The sequence below is a fragment of the Muscardinus avellanarius genome (assembly GCF_963383645.1).
Source record: "Muscardinus avellanarius genome assembly, chromosome: 2".
Lineage (NCBI taxonomy): Eukaryota > Metazoa > Chordata > Mammalia > Rodentia > Gliridae > Muscardinus > Muscardinus avellanarius.
This window is the reverse complement of record NC_137787.1, coordinates 42,287,371-42,308,121: the sequence shown is the minus strand read 5'-3', so window position 1 is coordinate 42,308,121 and position 20,751 is coordinate 42,287,371. Positions and strand designations below refer to the sequence as shown.

Here is a 20,751-nt window from a genome sequence, read left to right as displayed (position 1 = left end):
GCAGATTGCAATAGCAATCACAAATGGACGAGAGAGAAAGAATTCATTTTTCAGGACGCAAGAAAAGTTTAGTTTCATACCACAAAATTTAGTTATCAAAACACCATGTTTTTATATTATGGAAGCAGTCACTCAAGGAGAAAACACAGGTTGTGGCATGCTCAGTCACTGGTTCCAAACCTGTACCACATTGTTATGTAATAAAGCATGAATAGAATAATAATGAGTAAATAATTCTCAATCCAATCTTAGCCAGCATAAACTGTTATAAATGAGCATAGCAAATAAAAACAAACAAACAAACAAACAAAAAAAACCCCAAAGAACTATTTTCATCTGTAGGCAAAGCAGTAAGATTTACTGTCCAGGCACAGAACACATTGAAATGGGAACAACCTATATTGCGTGTCCCCTGAGACTTAAGTTATGCTTGAGAAATGCAGAAGCATGAAAGGGCTATCATTTATACTTTAATGCTCTGCTTCGCTCCTACTTGTTCCAACCTACTTGGCATAGGACTTGAGAAAAATATGATTTTGACAGAGGAAGGTAGAGATATAATAAACACCACATTTATATATTTATTTTTACACTTTTATTAGTGCTCTGTAGTCTCACATCATAATGTGGCTCAAAGTAATAGGGACACACATGCACACAGCACTTGGTGGGCTTTGCCCTGGCTCCTTCTACACTCTCTCCCTTCCCCATACATGACACTGAGATTGACATTTTTATTCTCACATATTTACATAGTATCAATGGAATTTATTCCCTCACTGATTTTCCTTCTTGCCCTTCCCCATCCCCCTAGCCACCTCCCTGGCTCCACAGAGGTTTCTCCTCCATTCTCTGGAGTCCCTCTGGCATCCCAATTGCTCCTTACCTTCCGCATATGAGAGAAAACATATAACCCTTGACGTTCTGTAACTGGCTAATCTCACTTAACTTAATGTTCTCCAGGTCCATCCATTTTCTTCAAATGACGTAATTTTGTTTTTCTTTAATGCTAAACAGAATCCCTCTGTGTATATATTCTATGATTTTGTAATCCATTCATTGTTGATGGATACCTAGGTTGGCTATTATAATTGCTGCTATAAACATGGATATGCATATGTTACATCTGTTCCTCCCCAACCCCAACACATCCGAATGTTGCATGATCCCATACAGATATATCAAATCCCATGTCAAAAATATAATTAAAACTCGTGGCTTTGAGCTAAGTATCTAGAATTGCTAGATTCCAGTTAACTCATCAGTTACCTAAAAACTGGCTCACCTGAAATCCTATCTCAAGGATAAGATGGTTGCGTCAAATATAATTTTAAAATTTTATTTTTCATTGATGCATTGCAATTGTACATTATGATTAAGTTCAGAGTGATAGAAGCATATACAGAGCACTCAGTGAGCCTTCCATGGGCATCTACCCCATATACAGAGCACCCAGTGAGCCTTCCATGGGCATCTACCCCATATACAGAGCACCCAGTGAGCCTTCCCCGGGCATCTACCCCATATACAGAGCACTCAGTGAGCCTTCCACGGGCATCTACCCCATATACAGAGCACCCAGTGAGCCTTCCCCGGGCACCTACCCCATATACAGAGCACCCAGTGAACCTTCCATGGGCATCTACCCCATATACAGAGCACTCAGTGAGCCTTCCCCAGGCATCTACCCCATATACAGAGCACTCAGCCTTCCCCCAGCATCTACCCCACTCCCTCGCCCTCCCTGTGTGCAAAGCAGGCATTGGGATTGGCATTGATAAGTATAATTTTGATTCTTAATTAATAGCAGCCATCCAATTAATAATATTAAATTCAAATACCCAAATATACTAAGATATTTACATATTTAATATTAAACATTATTCAAAATATTTATTTATTCAAAATCAGTATGCCAAAATAAAAATAGTAAAAATAAATAAACAGGTCCCTTATCTATATGAATAGTTTTATTCAAGGCATAAAATATAAAATTAAATTATTCTATATTCTCTTAATTTTTTAGGGGGTTTCTTAGTCTTATTATCACTCTATTTGTGTGTACATGTGGTATGGGAATTGAAGCCAGGGGAAGTCTACCTCTGAGCTACACTCCCACCCCTATCTTATTCTTTATTTTGAAACAAGTTTGGTCTCATTAAGTTGCAGAGGGCCTCACTAAGTTGCTGAGGCTAGCCTTAAACCTGTTAGTCTCCTGTCTCAGCCTCCCAAGTACTGGGATTACAAGCGTGTGCCACTATACCTACCTCACTCTATTTTTAAATGCACAAAAAATTATGTAAGAAAAATTGAAGATCAAATATCCTTGACTTTTACATAATGTAAAATAGATGGTTTAGACATAAGTTTTGAGCGGCTTTTTGTGTATGTTTTTCTACATATTTGCAATGTGAAATGTGTATCTTAATAAGCTAAAGGTTCTTGTTGCATAAAGTAGATTTTTGAGTGCAATGTCCTTTTTAGACATTTTTAGACATTTTATGTTTTTAGAATAAGTATATTCTGTCAACAGTAACTGTTAAAACATGCTGAAAGAAATTAATGAATCTTACCAGTTGCCCCAATGAAATAGCTGATTGTACTTCTTTTGTCCAAAAAATCTGAGATACACAGAGAACAGTCTGTCCAGGCCATTCTCGTACCCAGTTAATTCGTTCATTTTTTGTATAGGCAGAAATTGCATCTCCAATTACCTAATTTAAAAATAAAATATGAAAGATGAACAGTTTTTTGAACAAGCTATATAATGAAAAGTTACACTCCTAGAATAAACTCCTACTGCTCAACATTTTATAACACACTTAAACAATTAAGATTTGCATACAGCTATTAAATTCAAATTTATCCACATTTCTATAGCAAATAAATATATTGCGTAACATTTTATTTTGCCAATACATTATCAATTTGTATGAACCACATTGTATGAATTAATCTTACTTTGACCAGTTTTGGCCAAAGATATCCTATTGGATTAGATAAGCAAGAGCCATTTTATTGCAAAATATAAACTCAACATTTCTAAAATGGGATCCATCAAATTTGCTTTTGAGACTAATTTCAAACTAATTTTTAAGCTAGTGATTTTCTTTTAGTTCAGTCAGATCACCCAGCCACGTAAAGGTGAGCGTATGCATGTGCAGACAAACAACACAATTCCCCCTAAGGTGCTTCTTGTGTTCCAGACCTCATTTCCTTATCAAGCCTCAAAGTTTGATTACCAAGGCAGTGACAACAGCAGCAGACACATGAATTCTTTCATGGAGAATTGAGGGCTGTAAAGTCAAGAATTCTAATTCAGGTACTTTGCTACATATGTTCAGTGGACTGGTATATCTAATTTTTCTCCCAGCTATCAGTAGGAAACACTCTAGTCGGTCATATGTACCAACTCAAAATAGCAATATCCTCTGGCAGGTGTTATGCACTTTAGTGTTTGAATCTCAGAGAAGATGGCCAAAATTAGATTTTTCAGAGAAATATGTAAGAATAGTTAAAATTTCTGGATTTCTAGTGTAGCCAAGAGACTTATAAAACTGAACAAAGATAAAGGGCTGAGTGATAGCTATTGATAATAAGTAAAAATTTAAAAGCCAGAATAAGCCACAGAAAAGACAGGTAAAAATGGACAACTGGAGGATGGGATGAACAACAACAAAAAAATAAATAAAAAGACACGACAGAGAAATACCAAGATGGAGTAACCATGTTCTAGAAGGACACTGTGGAGAGATCAAAATAAAGACAGTAAAGTCTGAACAAAAAAAAGGATTTATATAGTTAGATGAGGGAAAAATTGATTATATAAAATTCCATCGTATTGCCTGTAAAGCCTATCATTATATCTATGTACACCATATATATGTAATACCATTCCAATCATGTGAATATAGCACAAATAATAATACACATACCTATTTGTAATATTTTATATTGCACTGGCTTGCAGATTCACCAACAAAAACTTATACCTGAACATTGTGAGATGATTTTAATTTCCTACAAAATTTCTTTCTAATACTGTCCCTGGCACTTGGTAAACAAAATTAAAAGAATAGTTGGACTAGTAAGAGATATGTCTACAAGAATGAGCTATCACTGTATGCGACATCAATTAGGAAACCATATAATCTATTTCCCTTTCTTTCTTGCTTGCTTGCTTGCTTGCTTGCTTGCTTTGCTTTGCTTTATAATAATACACATTTGTAATAATACACATACCTATTTGTAATATTTTATATTGCACTGGCTTGCAAATTTACCAACAAAAACTTACACCTGAACATTGTGAGACGATTTTAATTTCCTACAAAATTTCTTTCTAATACTGTCCCTGGCACTTGGTAAACAAAATTAAAAGAATAGTTGGACTAGTAAGAGATATGTCTACAAGAATGAGCTATCGCTGTATGCGACATCAATTAGGAAACCATATAACATATAATCTATTTCCCTTCCTTCCTTCCTTTCTTTCTTTCTTTCTTGCTTGCTTGCTTGCTTTGCTTTGCTTTGCTTTTTTTTTTTTTTTGCAGCTGGGGATGGAACCCAGAGGCATTCTTGCTCCAAACTACACCCTACACCCCCAGTCCTATTTAAAAAAAAAAAAAAAACAGGGTCTCACTGAATTGCAAAGGGCCTCACTAAGTAGCTGAGGCTGTGCTTGAACTGCAATCCTCCTATCTCAGACTCCCAAATGCTGGGATTTTAAGCATGCACGATCACACTCATCTCATATAATCTATTTCAGTGCTGCTAAATAATAGTCACAATGGAATTTATATTGCTAATGGTCACATAAATAGTTATGCCATTTGTCAATACTTATCAAAGCCTATGAAAACTCATTCTCTTGGGCCCAGGGGTTCTGCACATGAAAAGTCACCATGAAAAAATAATGTCATCAAAGAAACCAGTTATATACATATGTACCTTCACTGTACTATAATTCATAAAAGGGGGAAAATGTCAAACTTATAAAAGATTTTACAGTTACAGAAAAATATTATGGGGGGAGTATGGAAGCTATACTTAGGATAAGACACTAAAACATTTGGGTAACCTTAAACACCTAGATTCCAATGAATGTTGTTAACATGAGGAAGATACAAAAAATTAATTAGAATGAATTAATCATGTTCTCCTACTCAATGATAATTTTTCTTTCTTTCTTTCTTTCTTTCTTTCTGTCTGTCTGTCTTTCTTTCCTTTTTTTATTTTTTTTGGTGGTACTGGGGTTCCTGGAAGCCCTTCTACCTCCGGGCTACACTCCCAGACCTATTTTATACTTTTTATTTGGAAACGGTCTCTTAAGCCAGCGAGGCTGCCTTCGAAACTGCGCGATCCTCCTGTCTCCACCTCCCAAGCACGGGGATTACAAGTGTGCACCACCATGTCTGGCATGATAATTTATTTCTTGATGGAAAAATTAATACTAAACCCAAATTTTAGTAAGACAATGAACTTAGCTGGGCATGGTGGTACACACTTGTAATCTCAGTGCTTGGGAAGCTAAGACAGGAACATTGCAGGTTCAAAGCTGGCTTTAGCAATGTAGTGAGACTCAGCAAAATAGCAAGACCCTGTTTCAAAACAAAAAATAAAAAAGGGATAGGGTATAGCTCTTAAGTAGAATGCTCCTGGGTTCAATCTCTAGTAACACGCACACACACACACACACACACACACACACACACACACACACATAAATTTAAGTGCTATCTGTTGGCATGGCTTGAAATTCTGTACTGACAAAAATTATAAGCATTAAGCTGACAGTATGTTTTATGAGATATGAAATATAAGAAGTTACTATTAATTGAATGAGGAACATGTGATTTTTTAACACTTTAGTATGTATTTTACTCAGAACAATAAAACTCAGATGTATCAAGATGGATATGAACCTGTAGAGATGTACTTGCATTGAAAGAATGAAAACAGATTGTGTAGACAAGAGTGTGTCTAATGACGAAAGCATTAGCTCATGAGTGCAGAAAACAAGGAACACGTTTTCTTGGGTAGTATGATGATATTTTGTTCTACTTCAAGTGAGTCACCACAAAATAACAATCTTAAACCATCTCTTTGTCCTTCAAGTTATCTATCTTCATCTGAGATGGTAATCCATGCCTTACTCTAACTCATAATACATACATCAGTTACATATTTGCAATACTATTAATACTCTATTGCTCTTTTCTAAAAGTAATAATAAATATAAGCAGCTACCTTGTGGATGGATTTAATCATAATCCTCTCCAATTCCACCAGCCACTTCTCCACTTGACCTCTGGCTTTGGCTGTTGAAATGGTCTCCATGAGTTCCACAACCTCTCCTTCACTGCTCTTCATATGAGTAATGTCTAAAGTTTCTGTAAATTCCACCTTTGCAATTCCTTCAAAGCACTTCTTCAGGTGAGGCTGTACTCTGTCAGGGAAAAGAATTAAAGAATTAGTCTAATTAAAGCAGATCCTAACATGCTGATATTCTTTGTGCACTGGCCTTTATTTAAAATTCCTAACTGTGTACTAAGTATTGGGGCTATGCTACATGCTGCTTGGGTTGAAGAGCTGAGCAAAACAAAGAAACAAACAAAAATAAAGCATAAAAAAAGACAATATCGCCCGGCGTTATGGCGCACACTTGTAATCCCCGCACTTGGGAGGCGGAGACAGGAGGATTGCACTCGCTGGCTTAAGAGACCCTGTTTCAAAAAAAAAAAAAAAGAAAAAAAAAAAAGAAAGAAAGACAGTATCTCTGTTTGCGTGGACTATAAAATCTAGTAAGAGGTCAGTATTAATTCAATGATCATAAAAAGATCTATAAAATTGCAATTATAATGAATATCCATAAAGAAGACATCCCCAAGTCTTTGTATAAAATGAAGTGGAAGATGTTTAGAGTAACATGACCAGCAACCAACTTTAACTCAGCGATAAATACACTCACCTGAAGAATCAAGTACACAAAAGTGGGCATTTCAAGTGGAATCTTCAGAGACTGCTTGAAAATTATGGACTAGGTTTAGTACTTTAAGCACTTTAAAGTTTACTAAATTAACTGCTTTGACATACCTGTTAGTCTACTCAATGTAATATAGATAGGACTGACTAAACCCCTCATTTTTGGCACATTACCAATAACCAATTGCATTCATCTTCCAAATGGGCAAAAAGCAGAGTATAAAACTCAGATGGAAATCTGAATCAAATTTAGATTTTTTTTTAATCTGGACTGTGTAACTCCTTCTTTGAAGGCCCGCGATATAAAATAAACAAACTTGTTTAACAAATGTATGTATTGCTGCCGACTTTATATCAGACACTCTTCTAAGGACTGAGGAATCAGCAGTGGGGAAAAATTAGTAAAACAACTTCCACCATCATGGAGCTTGTATTCTGCCAGAGAAAGAGAAACAGTAAACAAGGAAAGTGTAGTGTATGCCAGGTGAGAGACAGTATGCAAAAGAAAAAGAAGGTAAAGAAGATAAGTTTAGAAATGTTGACCAGGAAGTGCCGGAGTGGGATGTCATTTTAGTAGGATGGTTTTAGCAAGGCTTCCTAGAACAGCAAGTGTTTGAGCAGGTTTTTACAAAGACCTCTGTGAGGTAAAGAAAGACAATCATGGACATTGGGTAAGGAGCATCCTAGGCAAAGAGGACAGTACACTGAGCGAAGAGGTTGCTGCGTGTACAGGGACTCACAAGGAGGTTATGGACTATAGTAGAGGAGCATGAAGACTAGCAGAAAATAATTGGAAAGATAATGGGGGTCATCTGTGAAGGTCATTGCAAACCACGGGGAGGGCCCTGACTTTTATTTTGAATGTGCTGAATGATGCCTAAAATAATCAGTAATTAAGATAAAATAAGAAATCCATTCCAAGGTTCATCACATTTAGAAAAAAATATTATTCAATAATATTACTTGTGTTTCTAATAATTATTCAAAGTTGAGTGCTAATAATATTTAGAATATTCTTGGAGAAAATTATTATATAAATATGATCACATATTCTTATTCTTTTTTTTTTTTTTTGGTGGTACTGGGGTTCCTGGAAGCCCTTCTTCCTCTGGGCTACACTCCCAGACCTATTTTATATTTTTGAAACAGGGTCTTTTACGCCAGCACGGCTGGCTTCAAACCTGCGCGATCCTCCTGTCTCCGCCTCCCAAGCGTGGGGATTACAAGCGTGCGCCACCACGCCCGGCTTCATATTCTTATTCTTATCCTAAAATATTAAATTTAAACAGATAAATTTAGATATGTATATAATATATGTAAATCTATTTACCTAGTGGGATCTTTAGTCTCAGAGAGTATCTCAAGAAGTTCATCATTCGATAAGAAAAAGAATCTGGGGAAGAAGAGACGTTTCTTTTCCAAATATTCATTAAGTCCTTTAAGAATGAGTTCCAAAAGTTCATTAGATTTTTTCAGCCTTTCTAGCATTCTCTCAACAGTTACAACTGACAGGACATGTTTATCCTAAAAAGAAAAATAAAAGAGAAAACACTCAACTTTAAACTATAAGATACTAACTTCATTTATATTCATATTGTACTTGAAATTACACATTTTAAAGCTATCAACAATTGTGTAAATTATAAGAGATTTCTATTTTTTTGCTGTTGTTGTTGGTAGTTGGGGTGGAACCCAGGGGGCTTTTTCTACCTCCAGGCTATACTCCCAGACCGATTTTATACTTCATTTGGAAACAGGGTCTCACTAAGTTGCTGAGAGCCTCACTAAGTAGCTGAGGCTGGCTTCGAACCTGTGCAATCCTGCTGTCTCAGCCTCCAAAGTGCTGGGATTACAAGCATGTGCCCTCACACCCGGAAAAATTTCTATTTTTAAAAATGCCTTGCGCCAGGCGTGGTGACACGTGCTTGTAATCCCCGCGCTTGGGAGGTGGAGACAGGAGGATCGCGCAGGTTCGAAGCCAGCTGAACTGGTTTAGGAGACCCTGTTTCCAAATAAAATGTATAAAATAGGTCTGGGAGTGTAGTCCAGAGGTAGAAGGGCTTCCAGGAACCCCAGTACCACCAAAAAATAAAATAAAATAAAATAAAATGCCTTGCATATTGTAGGTCTATCCAGTATCTTTAATCTTGACTGGATCCTCAGATACATTATTCACAATTTCTCATTCTAGGCTGTAAACTGTAAGAGTTAAAGAGAGAAGAAAATGAAGAAGGAAGCAGGGAGAGAGGGAAGAAGAGAGAGAATATACGCCCTTCGAATTCATAAGAAGGATGAGGGAAACAAAGTAGTGTGAGATAGGTCCTTTAGTCTTTTATTCTTTGAGGAAAAGTACTCAAAATAGTGAGTCATTATTAAAATTCTTTGGAATATTACTGCTATCAATAATAATAAGAGAACACAACCACTATTTTTAACTCTAGGTAGAAAACTATGTGTTTTGAGGGGTGGGGAAGAAGTTTTCCCTAAAGGTTTCCTGAACGACTACCCTTGGTACTCCATGGAAACTCTGTTCGCTGAAGTGCGCAAGTTCAAGGTGGGCTCTTCCTGAACCCTCCGGAGACCGAGACTGGTCCACCTCGAAGGCGTGGGATTCTGAACAGTCTACCACATGAAAGTGTCACTGTGAGCTGTTTACTTCAAAGCGATTCAAACAGAATCAAGTATTTAAGAAGAGCTTGCTTTTATGCCGCAGGAATCAGAGTCATAACCAAGAGTCAGTCTTCAGAATTCATATACTTCATAAAATAGGACTTGTTCATTTCTCAAAATTTCCACACACCAACCACTGGGTTTGTACAAATCTTTAGAAATACATATTAAAATAAAATCTAGAGGAAGTTGAAATAAAACTCTTTTTCCTTTCTTCCATAACACTCAATTGATGTTATCCAGGTCTATTGTTGGTCTTATAATTCCAAAGTCAGTTCTTACCATTGACAGAGCTAGAGATGTTCTTTACTAGTAAAAAAAAAAAAAAAAAAAAAAAAAAAAAGCTTTAAAATGTTTCTTTGGCCGGGCGTGGTGGCGCACACTTATAATCCCAGTGCTTGGGAGGCTGAGACAGGAGGATCGCACAGGTTCGAAGCCAGCCTCAGCTACTTCATGAGGCTCTCAGCAACTCAGCGAGACCCTGTTTCCAAATAAATTATAAAAGATGGGGTGTAGCCCGGAGGTAGAAAGGCCCTGGGTTTCACACCCCAGTACCACATATACACAAAAAAAGAATAAAAAACAGGGCAGGGGGTATATAGCTCAGAAGTCAAATGCCCCTGGGTTCCATTCCCACACACACACACACAAAGGGGAAAAAAAATGTTTCTTTCTTTCTCTCTCTCTCTCTTTTTTTTTTCTTTCTTTTTTTGTGGTACTGGGGGTGGAACCCAGAGGCTTTCTACCTCCGGGCTATACTCCCAGACCTAGTTTTTTATATTTTACTTGGAAACAGGGTCTCATTCAGTTGCTGAGATCCTCACTAAGTAGCTGAGGCTGGCTTCGAACCTGTGTGATTCTCCTGTCTCAGCCTCCCAAGCACGGGGATTACAAGCGTGCACCACCACACCCGGCCTAAAATGTTTCTTTTAAGAAAAAAGTGCTAAAACACAACAGAGAGTTCAATTACCAGACCAAATAATTAGCCTCATGAGAATACACCACTTATCAATAGTAAAAATAAATGTTAAAAACCAAGATTAACAAAACATATTTTGAGTATTCAGCTACAACTGAAAGATCAGTTTAAAATGTCAGCTATAAATTCTTTCATATAAGAATTTTATTCTATTGACAGTCTCCAAAATATGGTTTTGTCAATGTACTTTGTTACTGAAAAGTAATTATTTTCTGCTTTGTTTTAAATTATAAAAAAGTAATCTGGAAACACAATGATTTAATAAAAAACCAAATAATTTTTAATGCTCATTTTCTCAATAAATTGTATTATATAAAATGTACCATGATTAGATGAGCTTATTTTTAAAGTACAGTTTTTAAAAGGAATTTTGTTTCCTAGAAGTTTTATGTTTCAAATTGACATTAAGTATATACACATAAACATACCATGAAAAACTCAGGCCATATTTAAAATGTGCAATTCATCTAATGCAGAATAAAGAAACTGTGTATGCCCTAAACCAAAAGCAAAATGGTGTTCTTAGAGCACCACCTTCTGGATAAGTTTGCTTTCTTCTTTGTTAAAAAAAAAAAAATTGTTGCCAATAAAAGTGAAAATTTTCTTTTATAAATTAAAATATTTATTTTTGCCCAAAGAATTTACTGAAATGTTGTTGCTTTTAATATTTTATTTTAAAGCTAAAAATTTAGTCTTTTAAACAATAAGCCTATCACATTCTCACTAAATATATTTAGTGAAATATATTCACTAAAAACTGAAAAAAACCTTAACATTCAAATAAAAATTTTTAACTACAGGCTGAATATCCCTTACTCAAAATGCTTGGGATCAGAAGTGTTCATATTTTAGGGTTTAAAAAAATTTTTTGTAATATTTGCATAAACTTTACCAGTTACATATCCTTAACCTGCAAATTCAAAACCTGAAATAAAAGTTTTACATTTTGGAGCATTTCAGGTTTTGGATTAGGAATGCTCGGCCTGTATTAAGTTCTTGAGGTCAAACCTATTTAACCAGATTAACTTAATGACTCTCAACCAAATGTACTACTTAGGAAAAAACATATGAAAGCAACCATATCTCATGATTAAACCACTTTCACTCTCTCCCAAGGAGAAGCCGCATATACTAAAGACTGCCTCAGATGAACAAAGTAAGGTCAGACAGACCTGCTTCTCTTCCACACTGCACCTCGGTGCTTGTGTGGCCTTGGACCATCTGCTTAATCTCTTTTCTTAACTTAAAAAGGAGAGAAGATATCTTTCTCAAGCTTGGCATGAGAGCTAAATTAATTAACAGTATTTGCTGATATGGTACCTAGAATGTACATACACTTGAAACTACCATTTTCATTCTCCTTCTCACCCATATTTGGCTATGTGTGAGAGCGGGAGAGAGACTGCAGAGAATAGACACATATCACTCCATCAATTAAATGGAGTTAAAATGGCATTTTATAATCTTCTATCCTATAAGAAAGATATTTATCATAGTAGAATAAAACTTTGAACCCCGTTAAGCATTATCATTATAAAATCCTGGTAGAGTCGGCATCCCATGAATATCTGCTGGGTGCTTGAGTGAATGCAGGCCAGTCCAGCCTGTCGACCTACAGAAGAGTTCAAGAGCATAAGACCCTCCATGTCTTACCAGGCTGGTACTGACTAGCTATATTCTCAGCACATAGCAGTAAGATGTTAAAAATGGAAACTGCTAGAAATTTGAAACTCAGTGTGATTTTCTTAGTCCTTTATGTCTCTTGGAGGGGAAATGAATTACTGTCATGTTTTCAGGTTAAAGAAACCATTTTACAACTTTTATGTGTCTTATTTCAAAAGCAAGACCAATCTCATCAGCTCAAATAACTATCTACAAGTTGATTGACACTTGCAGACTAAATGTCTGTGATTTTAGAAACCTGAACCTTTAATTTGGGTTTATAGAGAGACATTTCTAATTACTATTGCCAAGGACCTTCATGAACAAACAAACAAACAAACAAAAAACACTTGTGTACACATAAACACAATTAAGCTCTAACCTGCTCAATAAACTTCTGGGAGTAAAACTTCTTCATCAGAAAGCCCCTGAACAAGAGGAAACTGCATTTTTTTTTTAGTACAAAGGTTTAATGAGGAAAGAAATGCAAATTGAATAGAACCAATAAGTCCCCTTATAATTTTAAAATTATTTGACCTCATCAGAGGTAGAAATTCTTTTATTGAAGCCTCAGAATATTTCTCAGATTAATACACATCTCAGGGTCCATTTACCTAAAACTGGATTTTCAGAGGTTTGACAAAACAAACTCAGAATTTGCAGAAGTTGAACGACTAAAGCATCAGTCTCAATTATTCACTGACTCATTGAACTAATATTTGTTGAGGGCGTTCTCTGTGCCAGTTTCCGTTCTCCGTGCTTGAGTGACAATGATGAACAAAACCAAAACAAAACATCCAAGCCTCTGTGGGGGAGACACACATGAATACCAAGCATAATAACTCTTGCAATATGTAAAGGTGTACCTCAATTTTATTATGTTTCACTTTTCTGTTATCCTCCACAGATGCTGGGTTTCTTACAAATTGAAAGGTTGTTGGCAACCTTGGATCAAGCAAGTTTATTGGTGCCATTTTTCCAATGGTGCATGTTATTTTTCTCTGTCTAGAGTACATCATACCAGACCCCCCTAGCACTCATGATTTGGTTTGAGAAGTCCAGAGTGATTATTATTGTTTTTCTTCTCAATATCACCCTTCATTTTGCTCCCAACGCTTTTAAGATTCTTTCCTTGACTTTTGTTTATTATGTGTTTTGGAAAAAGTTCTTTGATCTCATCTTATTAGAATTCTATATGTCTCCTGTACATGGATGTCCATCTTGTTGTTCTTATTTGGATCATTTTCTGCTATTTCTCTGAAACGTTTTTTAATGCTCTTGTTTTTGCTTCTATTTCATCTTCAGTGCCTATTATCTGTAAGTTTCGCCAATTGATATTACCTCATATTTCTTGAATGTTTTGGTCATGTTGTCTTATGGTCTTCTCATGCTAACTGTGTAGTCAGTTTTGAGGGAGATGTCTTTTTGTGTGTGCGTGGTACTGGGGGTGGAACCCAGAGGCTTTTCTACCCCCGGGCTATACTCCCAGACCTATTTTATACTTTATATATTTATATATTTTGCTCAAGGCCTCTTTGATTCTTATTAAGGATCTCAATTTGTTTTTACTGTGTTATTTTATATCCTGCAAACTTTCTTTGATTTCATGTCTGAGGACTTTGATCACATTGAAAAATCAAAATTCTGATTTTTCATTCTCATACTTTCTGCTGCTTTGTATTGGTGGTCTCCGTTGTTATTGTGCCATGGGAGTTTATTGTTTTCCCACTGGTCTTTGTTCTTGTATTTTCAGGATTCTTAGGTTTGTGTCCATTATCTTGACTTACTCTTGCTCTTTGTGTGGGAACCCTATATCCATTTGTATCACTTAATAATACATCCTCTATTTGGGTGCATATATTTTCCTCAATCTATTTCATATAATAACAATTTTTAATAGTTCCCCAGAACCTCTTCATCAAGAAATAGTTGTTAGTGAAGGCAACTAGCAGTGTCTAATTGCCTGCAGGTCTCCAGGCTTTTTGAGTCCAAACTCAGTAGGGCCAAAGACTATAAGGTTCCAAGCCTGTGGACTGGCTGCCTATAATTTAATGCCACAGGTACACAGCCACTTCTGTTCTGGCTGCAAACACCTGATGCTCTATGCACTACAGGCATCTGTCCTTCCTGGTTACAGGGCCTAAACTCAGCAGGGTAAGAATTTATGACATTTTGAGCCTACAGCCTGGCTGTCTGAGCAATGATGCCCTAGTGACCCCACCACTATTTTGGCTGGTGGTTGCAATAATGTCAAACCCTGTCAGCCTCTGGCCTCTGTGTTCAATACCATGCCCAGACTCTGCTGTCAAAGAGATTGTAGCATTTCCTGCCTATAGGGTAGCTGTCTGAGAAAAATTGCCCCAGGAATACCACTCCTGTTCTGCTAGCTGCAATCCCATGAAACCCTGCTGGCCCCTAGCATCCCTAGTTTAGTTTTGGGAAACAAAACTCTGCCAATAGAGTGACTGTTGTGTTCTGAGCCTGGGACATGGGTGGCTGAGTTATTTAGCCCAAGGGACAAAACTTTTGGTCTGAGCAGCTGTAATCACATGAGGCCTGCTCATGGTGCCTAAATATTGATGGGCAAGAGTTTATTGTCTTGGGGCCTGCTGCATTGTTGGCTGAGTTATTTTGCCCATAGACACCATTGCTGAAGATCTGTGGTGATTGCTGGAGTCCCCACAGGGATAGGTGGGCTGCTGACTCTAGGTCTCACCTTGGTGTCCCTTGGGACTGGCTGCTAATTCATGTTTCTTCTGTTTCTAGCTGTAGCCCCTGCACCCACATCCACAGAAATAGTTTGTAAACTCACAGACACTACCATTTTGGTCATTGCTACACGAGTCCCTTGCTGGCACATTTTATAAACTCAGGGTCTTGGAGAACTTCATTGTAGCCTCTCAGGCTACAGGAAGAATCTGTAGATTTTTGGTCCTAAGAGGCCCAATCACTTACACCAGGGTTTTCTGGGTTGTTTGACTAGGCTGTCTATAGGGATTTATGATAACCTTAACGAGGCCAGTTATAGCCACTCAAGTCTCTGCAGGAAGGATCTTTCATTTTTTGGGTCCAGACAAGTTTAGCTGCACCTGCAGGAATTCACCAAGCAGTTTAGCTGTGTGGACTGGGAGTTGCTTTCTTGAGATTCAAACAAAGAGTATAGAATATTTTTGCTTTTTGGTGTTGGTTCTCTATAATCACTGGCTCAAGAAGAGTTAGCTTCTTTTTTTTTTTTTTTTCTAAAGTTGATCCATGAGAGCTTCAGGACTCTGGTAGCTTCCAGATCGCATGGGATCAGTTTTAAGTAGGCTGTTCAATGTGAAACTCTTCAGAAAAATAATACTTCAGAAAAAATTAAAGGTGTTGCTCTGCAGATATAAAGAGATAGAACATTCCGGGAAGAGCATGCAGCCAGTCAAAGGCCGGAGGGAAGAAACACTTTGATATATGTAATTAAAAGAAGAACATCCAATCATGGCAGCCCATGCCTGTAATCCCAGTACTTTGGAGGCTAAGACAGGAGGATTGCATTTTTGTGGAGCCTCAGCAACTTTTCAAGACTCTCAGCAACCTATCAAGACTCGGTTTCAAAATAAAATAGGGTTAGGGGTGTACCTTTGAGGTAGAACATCTCAGGATTCAATCTCTAGTACCCTCAAAAAAGAAGAAAGAAGAGGAGGAGGGAAAGGAGAATACTGTCAGTGTGGCTGCAATAGAGTAAGTACACTGGAAAGTTGTAAAGACAGGTAAATAATGTGGAGCAAATAGATGAAGAACAAGTCACCATTTCTTCCCTGGATGCCAAGGTTGCATAATCTAATAAGGTAATTAATAGCAGATTTTAACTAGCAAAGCCCCAAATTCAGAGACAAAATTGTTGTGAGTAGCTTATTGGGTGAATTGGTGAGGACTATTTTTTTTTTTTCAGTTTTACTTAGTTTCTAGATTAATGCACTCTGCCTATAGGGTAAACCATATATTTGGAGCTAGTGAGAAACATACACCATAGAAATGCACCCCAGACCCATTAATTACTATCTTCTCTCAGGCACAGCAAATGAATCTTCAATATGAGTCAATTCACTCTTTTATAAGGTCAGTGCTCATGGTAGGACCTGTAAATCTCACGAGCATCAGTCGATTGCCTCATTTCCCTTGTTATGTGAGTTCCTCATCAGAAGCAATGTTGTGTGGAAACTGACAAGGAATAAGTCATTCAGTAAGTCAGTGAATGACAGTGTTGGCAGAAGCTGGAGGGTGGGAAAAGAAATATCTATCTGGTGCAGACACACTACTGCTCCCTCCCAATCTGAAAGAGAGCCAATGTATTGCATTCCCTCTAAGCAGCTGCCTGGTTCCTCCATCTGTGTTGATCAATCAGAAGCATTGTGTTAATTTCTGCCATTGGCCACTTGAGCACTCAGCAGTGATGATTAAGGGGCTTCTGTGATGGTAAACTTTTCCATGAGTCCCATGCCTGCCTCTATGACTTCTTTGTTTATGCTTAGAGTGACCACATTTCCCAGTGTGATTAGAGAAGTTCTGATTTGTGCTTGCTCTCCTAGATTATTAATTGTGTTAACTTTCAAACGTCCTCCAGTTTGGATAAAATATTATTATTTCATTGCTCACTGTGCACACACTGGCATATGCTGGTTGACATTCACAAAATAATTCAACTAGCCAACCAGATAATGAAGTGCCTCCTTTTACCATGGTACCTTTTATTAAGCATTCACATTGAACATAAATATGCTCACATTATAGATTATCCTGTGATCCTTAGAAACCTCTTTCTCAGACTTCTTCCTTGTTACCGATCCTCCAATCTTATTACTTCTAAGTTCTTGATTTGCATGACCAAACTTGCTATTAACCATAATCAAAGTAGATTCACACTTTTGACCATCTATCATTCTAAGCAAGTTTGAAAATACAAACAAACTAATATGCTCCTTGAAATTGTGGCCACTAAGAGGATTTTCTTTCTACTATGGGGCTGTAATTGCTATTTCTGGATGTTAAAGCATATTCTGCCTAAACATATGTGAACCATATGCTAATTTCTTTAAATCTTATCAAGAATTTCCTACTATATCAATTTCATTGAGATAGACCATCATGGAAGCCAGGCTTGGTGAGCAAAACAAACAGTACCACTTATCTCTTTTTTTGTGTGTGTGGCACTGAGGATGAAATCCAGGGGCATTGTACCTCTGAACTACACCTCAGCCCTATTTTTTAGTCTTTTTATTTTTATTTTTTATTTTATTTATTTTTAGTCTTTTTATATTTATTTTTATTTTTTGAAACAGAGTCTCACTGAGTTGTGAAGGGCTCGCTAAAGAGTTGAGGCTGTACACGAACATGATCAGCCTCCCGAATGCTGGGGTTACAAGCGTGTGCCACCATGCCTGGCTCCACTTTGACTCTTTGACTAGCTCATTGAAACCAGTATTTCTAAGTGTCTCCCAACTGATGAACAGATAAAAAAGTATGACACATTTACACCATGAAATACTATTCAGTCATACAAAAAATAAAATCCTGTCATTTGCAACAGCATAGTGAAATTGGAGATCATTGCAGAAGTGAAATGAGTAAGGAACAGAAAGACAAGTATTCAAGTATTACATGTTCCCACTCAGATGTCAAGTCTAAAAATGTTGATCTAGTAGGAGCTGAAAGTAGATTAATGATTCAAAAAGGCTTTGGAGAATATTGGGGCAGTGGAGGTCAAGTACAGTTGATCAAGTATACCAAGTTACACTTAGGAGTAGGAAGTTCTAGTGTGCTAGTTTATATAGTAGGGTGGTTACAGATAACATTAGTGTACTGCATATTTCAAAAATCTAGAAGATTTTGGAAGTTCTTACTTAAAGAAATGAAAAATATTTGAGGAGATTGACATGCTTCACCTGACGTAAACATCACACACTATACGTATAGAAATGTCACATGGCACCCATTAATATATACAATTTTATGCTTTTATAGACAAGTTAATTTTATATACAAGTTAATATTAATTTTTCAAATAAAAAAGGCAGATACTGCATGCAACACCTCAAAAATGAAGGCAGATAAGTTGTGATGACCGGCAGTATAGCCAGAGTGCCTGAATTCCTGAAAGAGGTTGTCCATCTTTTGACCACCACCAAAAAAAAAAGTCTATTTTTCAGAATGAGTTACATCAGAAAATGTTCTTTTACTCTAGTACTTATTTTCTCTTTTTCTCTCCCTGCCTCTCTCCCACTTCTCCCCTCCTTATTTTCTTTCACTAGGTTATGCATAAGGAGTGAAAGTGTCCTGGGAAAGCATTTCTGAGCTTTGGAATCCCAAATTTATCTGCTTGGTGGGAAGGAGGAAATATTAAAGTAGAACAGGAGCCTGAAGCTTTCAAACAGATGTAGCTGAGTCTTCATAGACAAAGTTTTCTCATGCATCTATAACTATAAGTGACTGAGGTTTTTCTGAATTATACTGAAAGGAATTTTTCTACTGGGAAAGAGGCATTGGACAAGCATGCAGGTACCAAAACCTAAAATAGTTTCATGGTCATACTTCAAGGCACCAAGACATTTTAATCAAGCTGGTAGTATTAACAGTAGCAGCAATGTTCCGTTGTTAGCCTCTGAGGCTTTTTTCTTGGTGAAGTACAACACTAAAAATCTTTTATTAGGAACACCTAAGAAGGTAAGTGATATATTTTTGTACCAAGCAATCAATGCACTGGTCTCTACTACGCAAATATTATTAGATTCCCTGAGAGAATATGGTCATATGCTTATTTTCAAAGCTTTGGGGAGTATGAACAAAAGCTGCTCTGAATACTAACATATTGAGAAAGAGAAAATGCAAAGCACTTCAGGAAGGCAATCAAGTCTCATAGCAAAAGTCAGTGAAGTGTCACAAAAACAAAACTAAACAGAAATCCCTGCTTATTTTGGGCTAAGGACAAGAAATGCTTTCTATGTGTTTGTTTTTATTTGAGCAGTTTCATATGATCAAAAAGCTGCCTTCTCTTTTTACCAGTCCCAGCATAGTTGCCCCTTCTAGATATTAAAAATGTGTATAAAATTCCTTGGAATATGGGATTTAGAAAGCTGTTTGATCAAGTATAAAATTAACTTTAAATAATATATACTAACTAGAAGAATATAAATATCTAATTTTTATTTAGGGAGGCGACAAAATTCTATTTAATCCCTTTCCAAGTGAAAATGTATACATGTTATACTGTGGTAAGAAAACTATACATGACAGATTAAATTTATAAGATTAATTAGAGATGATTAAGAGTGTTACAAAGTGAGTCACTAATCCTTTAAATATGGAATTAATTCAATTGCAATTAATTTTATAAGTGTTTAGATTATATAAACTTTGTTTAAATATTATTACATAAATGAGGTAAACCTATGTCTCTTTTTAAATATTTTCCTATCAAACAAAATATTTAATATCAACAAAACATTATTGTTAAGTTTACAGTCACAGCCGTCAAAGTTTAAATAATAAATACATGCTTATTTCTATTTCATGTTAGAGAATTTTTGTGTGTGTGTGGTACTGGGGTTCCTGGAAGCCCTTCTACTGCCGGGCTACACTCCCAGACCTATTTTTACATTTTTATTTGCAAACAGGGTCTCCTAAGCCAGCGCGCGTGGCTGGCTTCGAACCTGCATGATCCTCCTGTCTCTGCCTCCCAAGCGCGGGGATTACAAGCGTGCACCACCACGCCCGGCCATGTTAAGGAAATTTTAAGACAGTACTTTTACAGTCTTATAATCTTATATCAAATATCAGGCCAGAGGCTTACATTTATTTAATAATATAACCATTATTTTTTCTATTTTAATCTTAACTTCAATAACATAAAACCATGCTTTGTAGGCAGTAAATAAACTGAAGTAAACAAAAATCAAACTTGCTTCAGTGTTAATTTTCTATTAAATTCCTCCTTAGCTTAAATTGCAAGTTTGCCTCTAGAGTATTTGTTTTTCTATTTCCTTCTTGCATTTTGTTTGCATTTATTGGACTCTTTAGATGTATTTATCTTTGAATGCATCCTTTTTTCTTTCCAGGTCCCTACTAGAGACACATGCTAATGGAGTATTTGGTATGCATTTCACTCAGTGGTGGTGTAGCCCATGATAAAGAGGACATGGATGGATGGAGGCAGCATGCAGGGTGTACTGCCTGCCTACCAGAGCAGCTGGAACAGTCACAAATAGAATCAAAAGTCATTAAGTAATGTAAATCAAATTTGGGCCTCAAAGAGTAATCAGGACAAAAATATCTATTTTTGATTTTTGTATTTCTTGCTCCTAAAATTCTAAAATAGTAGCTGAAAAAAAATGTGAGGGGAAAAAAGATAATGGCTTATTGGAAATAATGCTGACCTATATGGACTTTTGAAAACAAAAGTCATGTCACTTCAACTAAATAATCAC

General features: G+C 36.6%; 1 protein-coding gene across 1 annotated transcript in view; it reads right to left on the bottom strand.

Annotated features, from left to right (window-relative positions):
• DNAH7 (dynein axonemal heavy chain 7) overlaps positions 1-20,751 on the bottom strand; it is a gene marked incomplete at both ends in the record, with an annotated part of 253,563 nt that overhangs the window by 165,768 nt on the left and 67,044 nt on the right. The window contains 3 exons of the mRNA XM_080689358.1: positions 2,574-2,714; positions 6,250-6,448; positions 8,315-8,508. Coding sequence (XP_080545484.1) covers positions 2,574-2,714; positions 6,250-6,448; positions 8,315-8,508 — 534 coding nt within the window. The remainder of the gene's footprint in view (positions 1-2,573; positions 2,715-6,249; positions 6,449-8,314; positions 8,509-20,751) is intronic.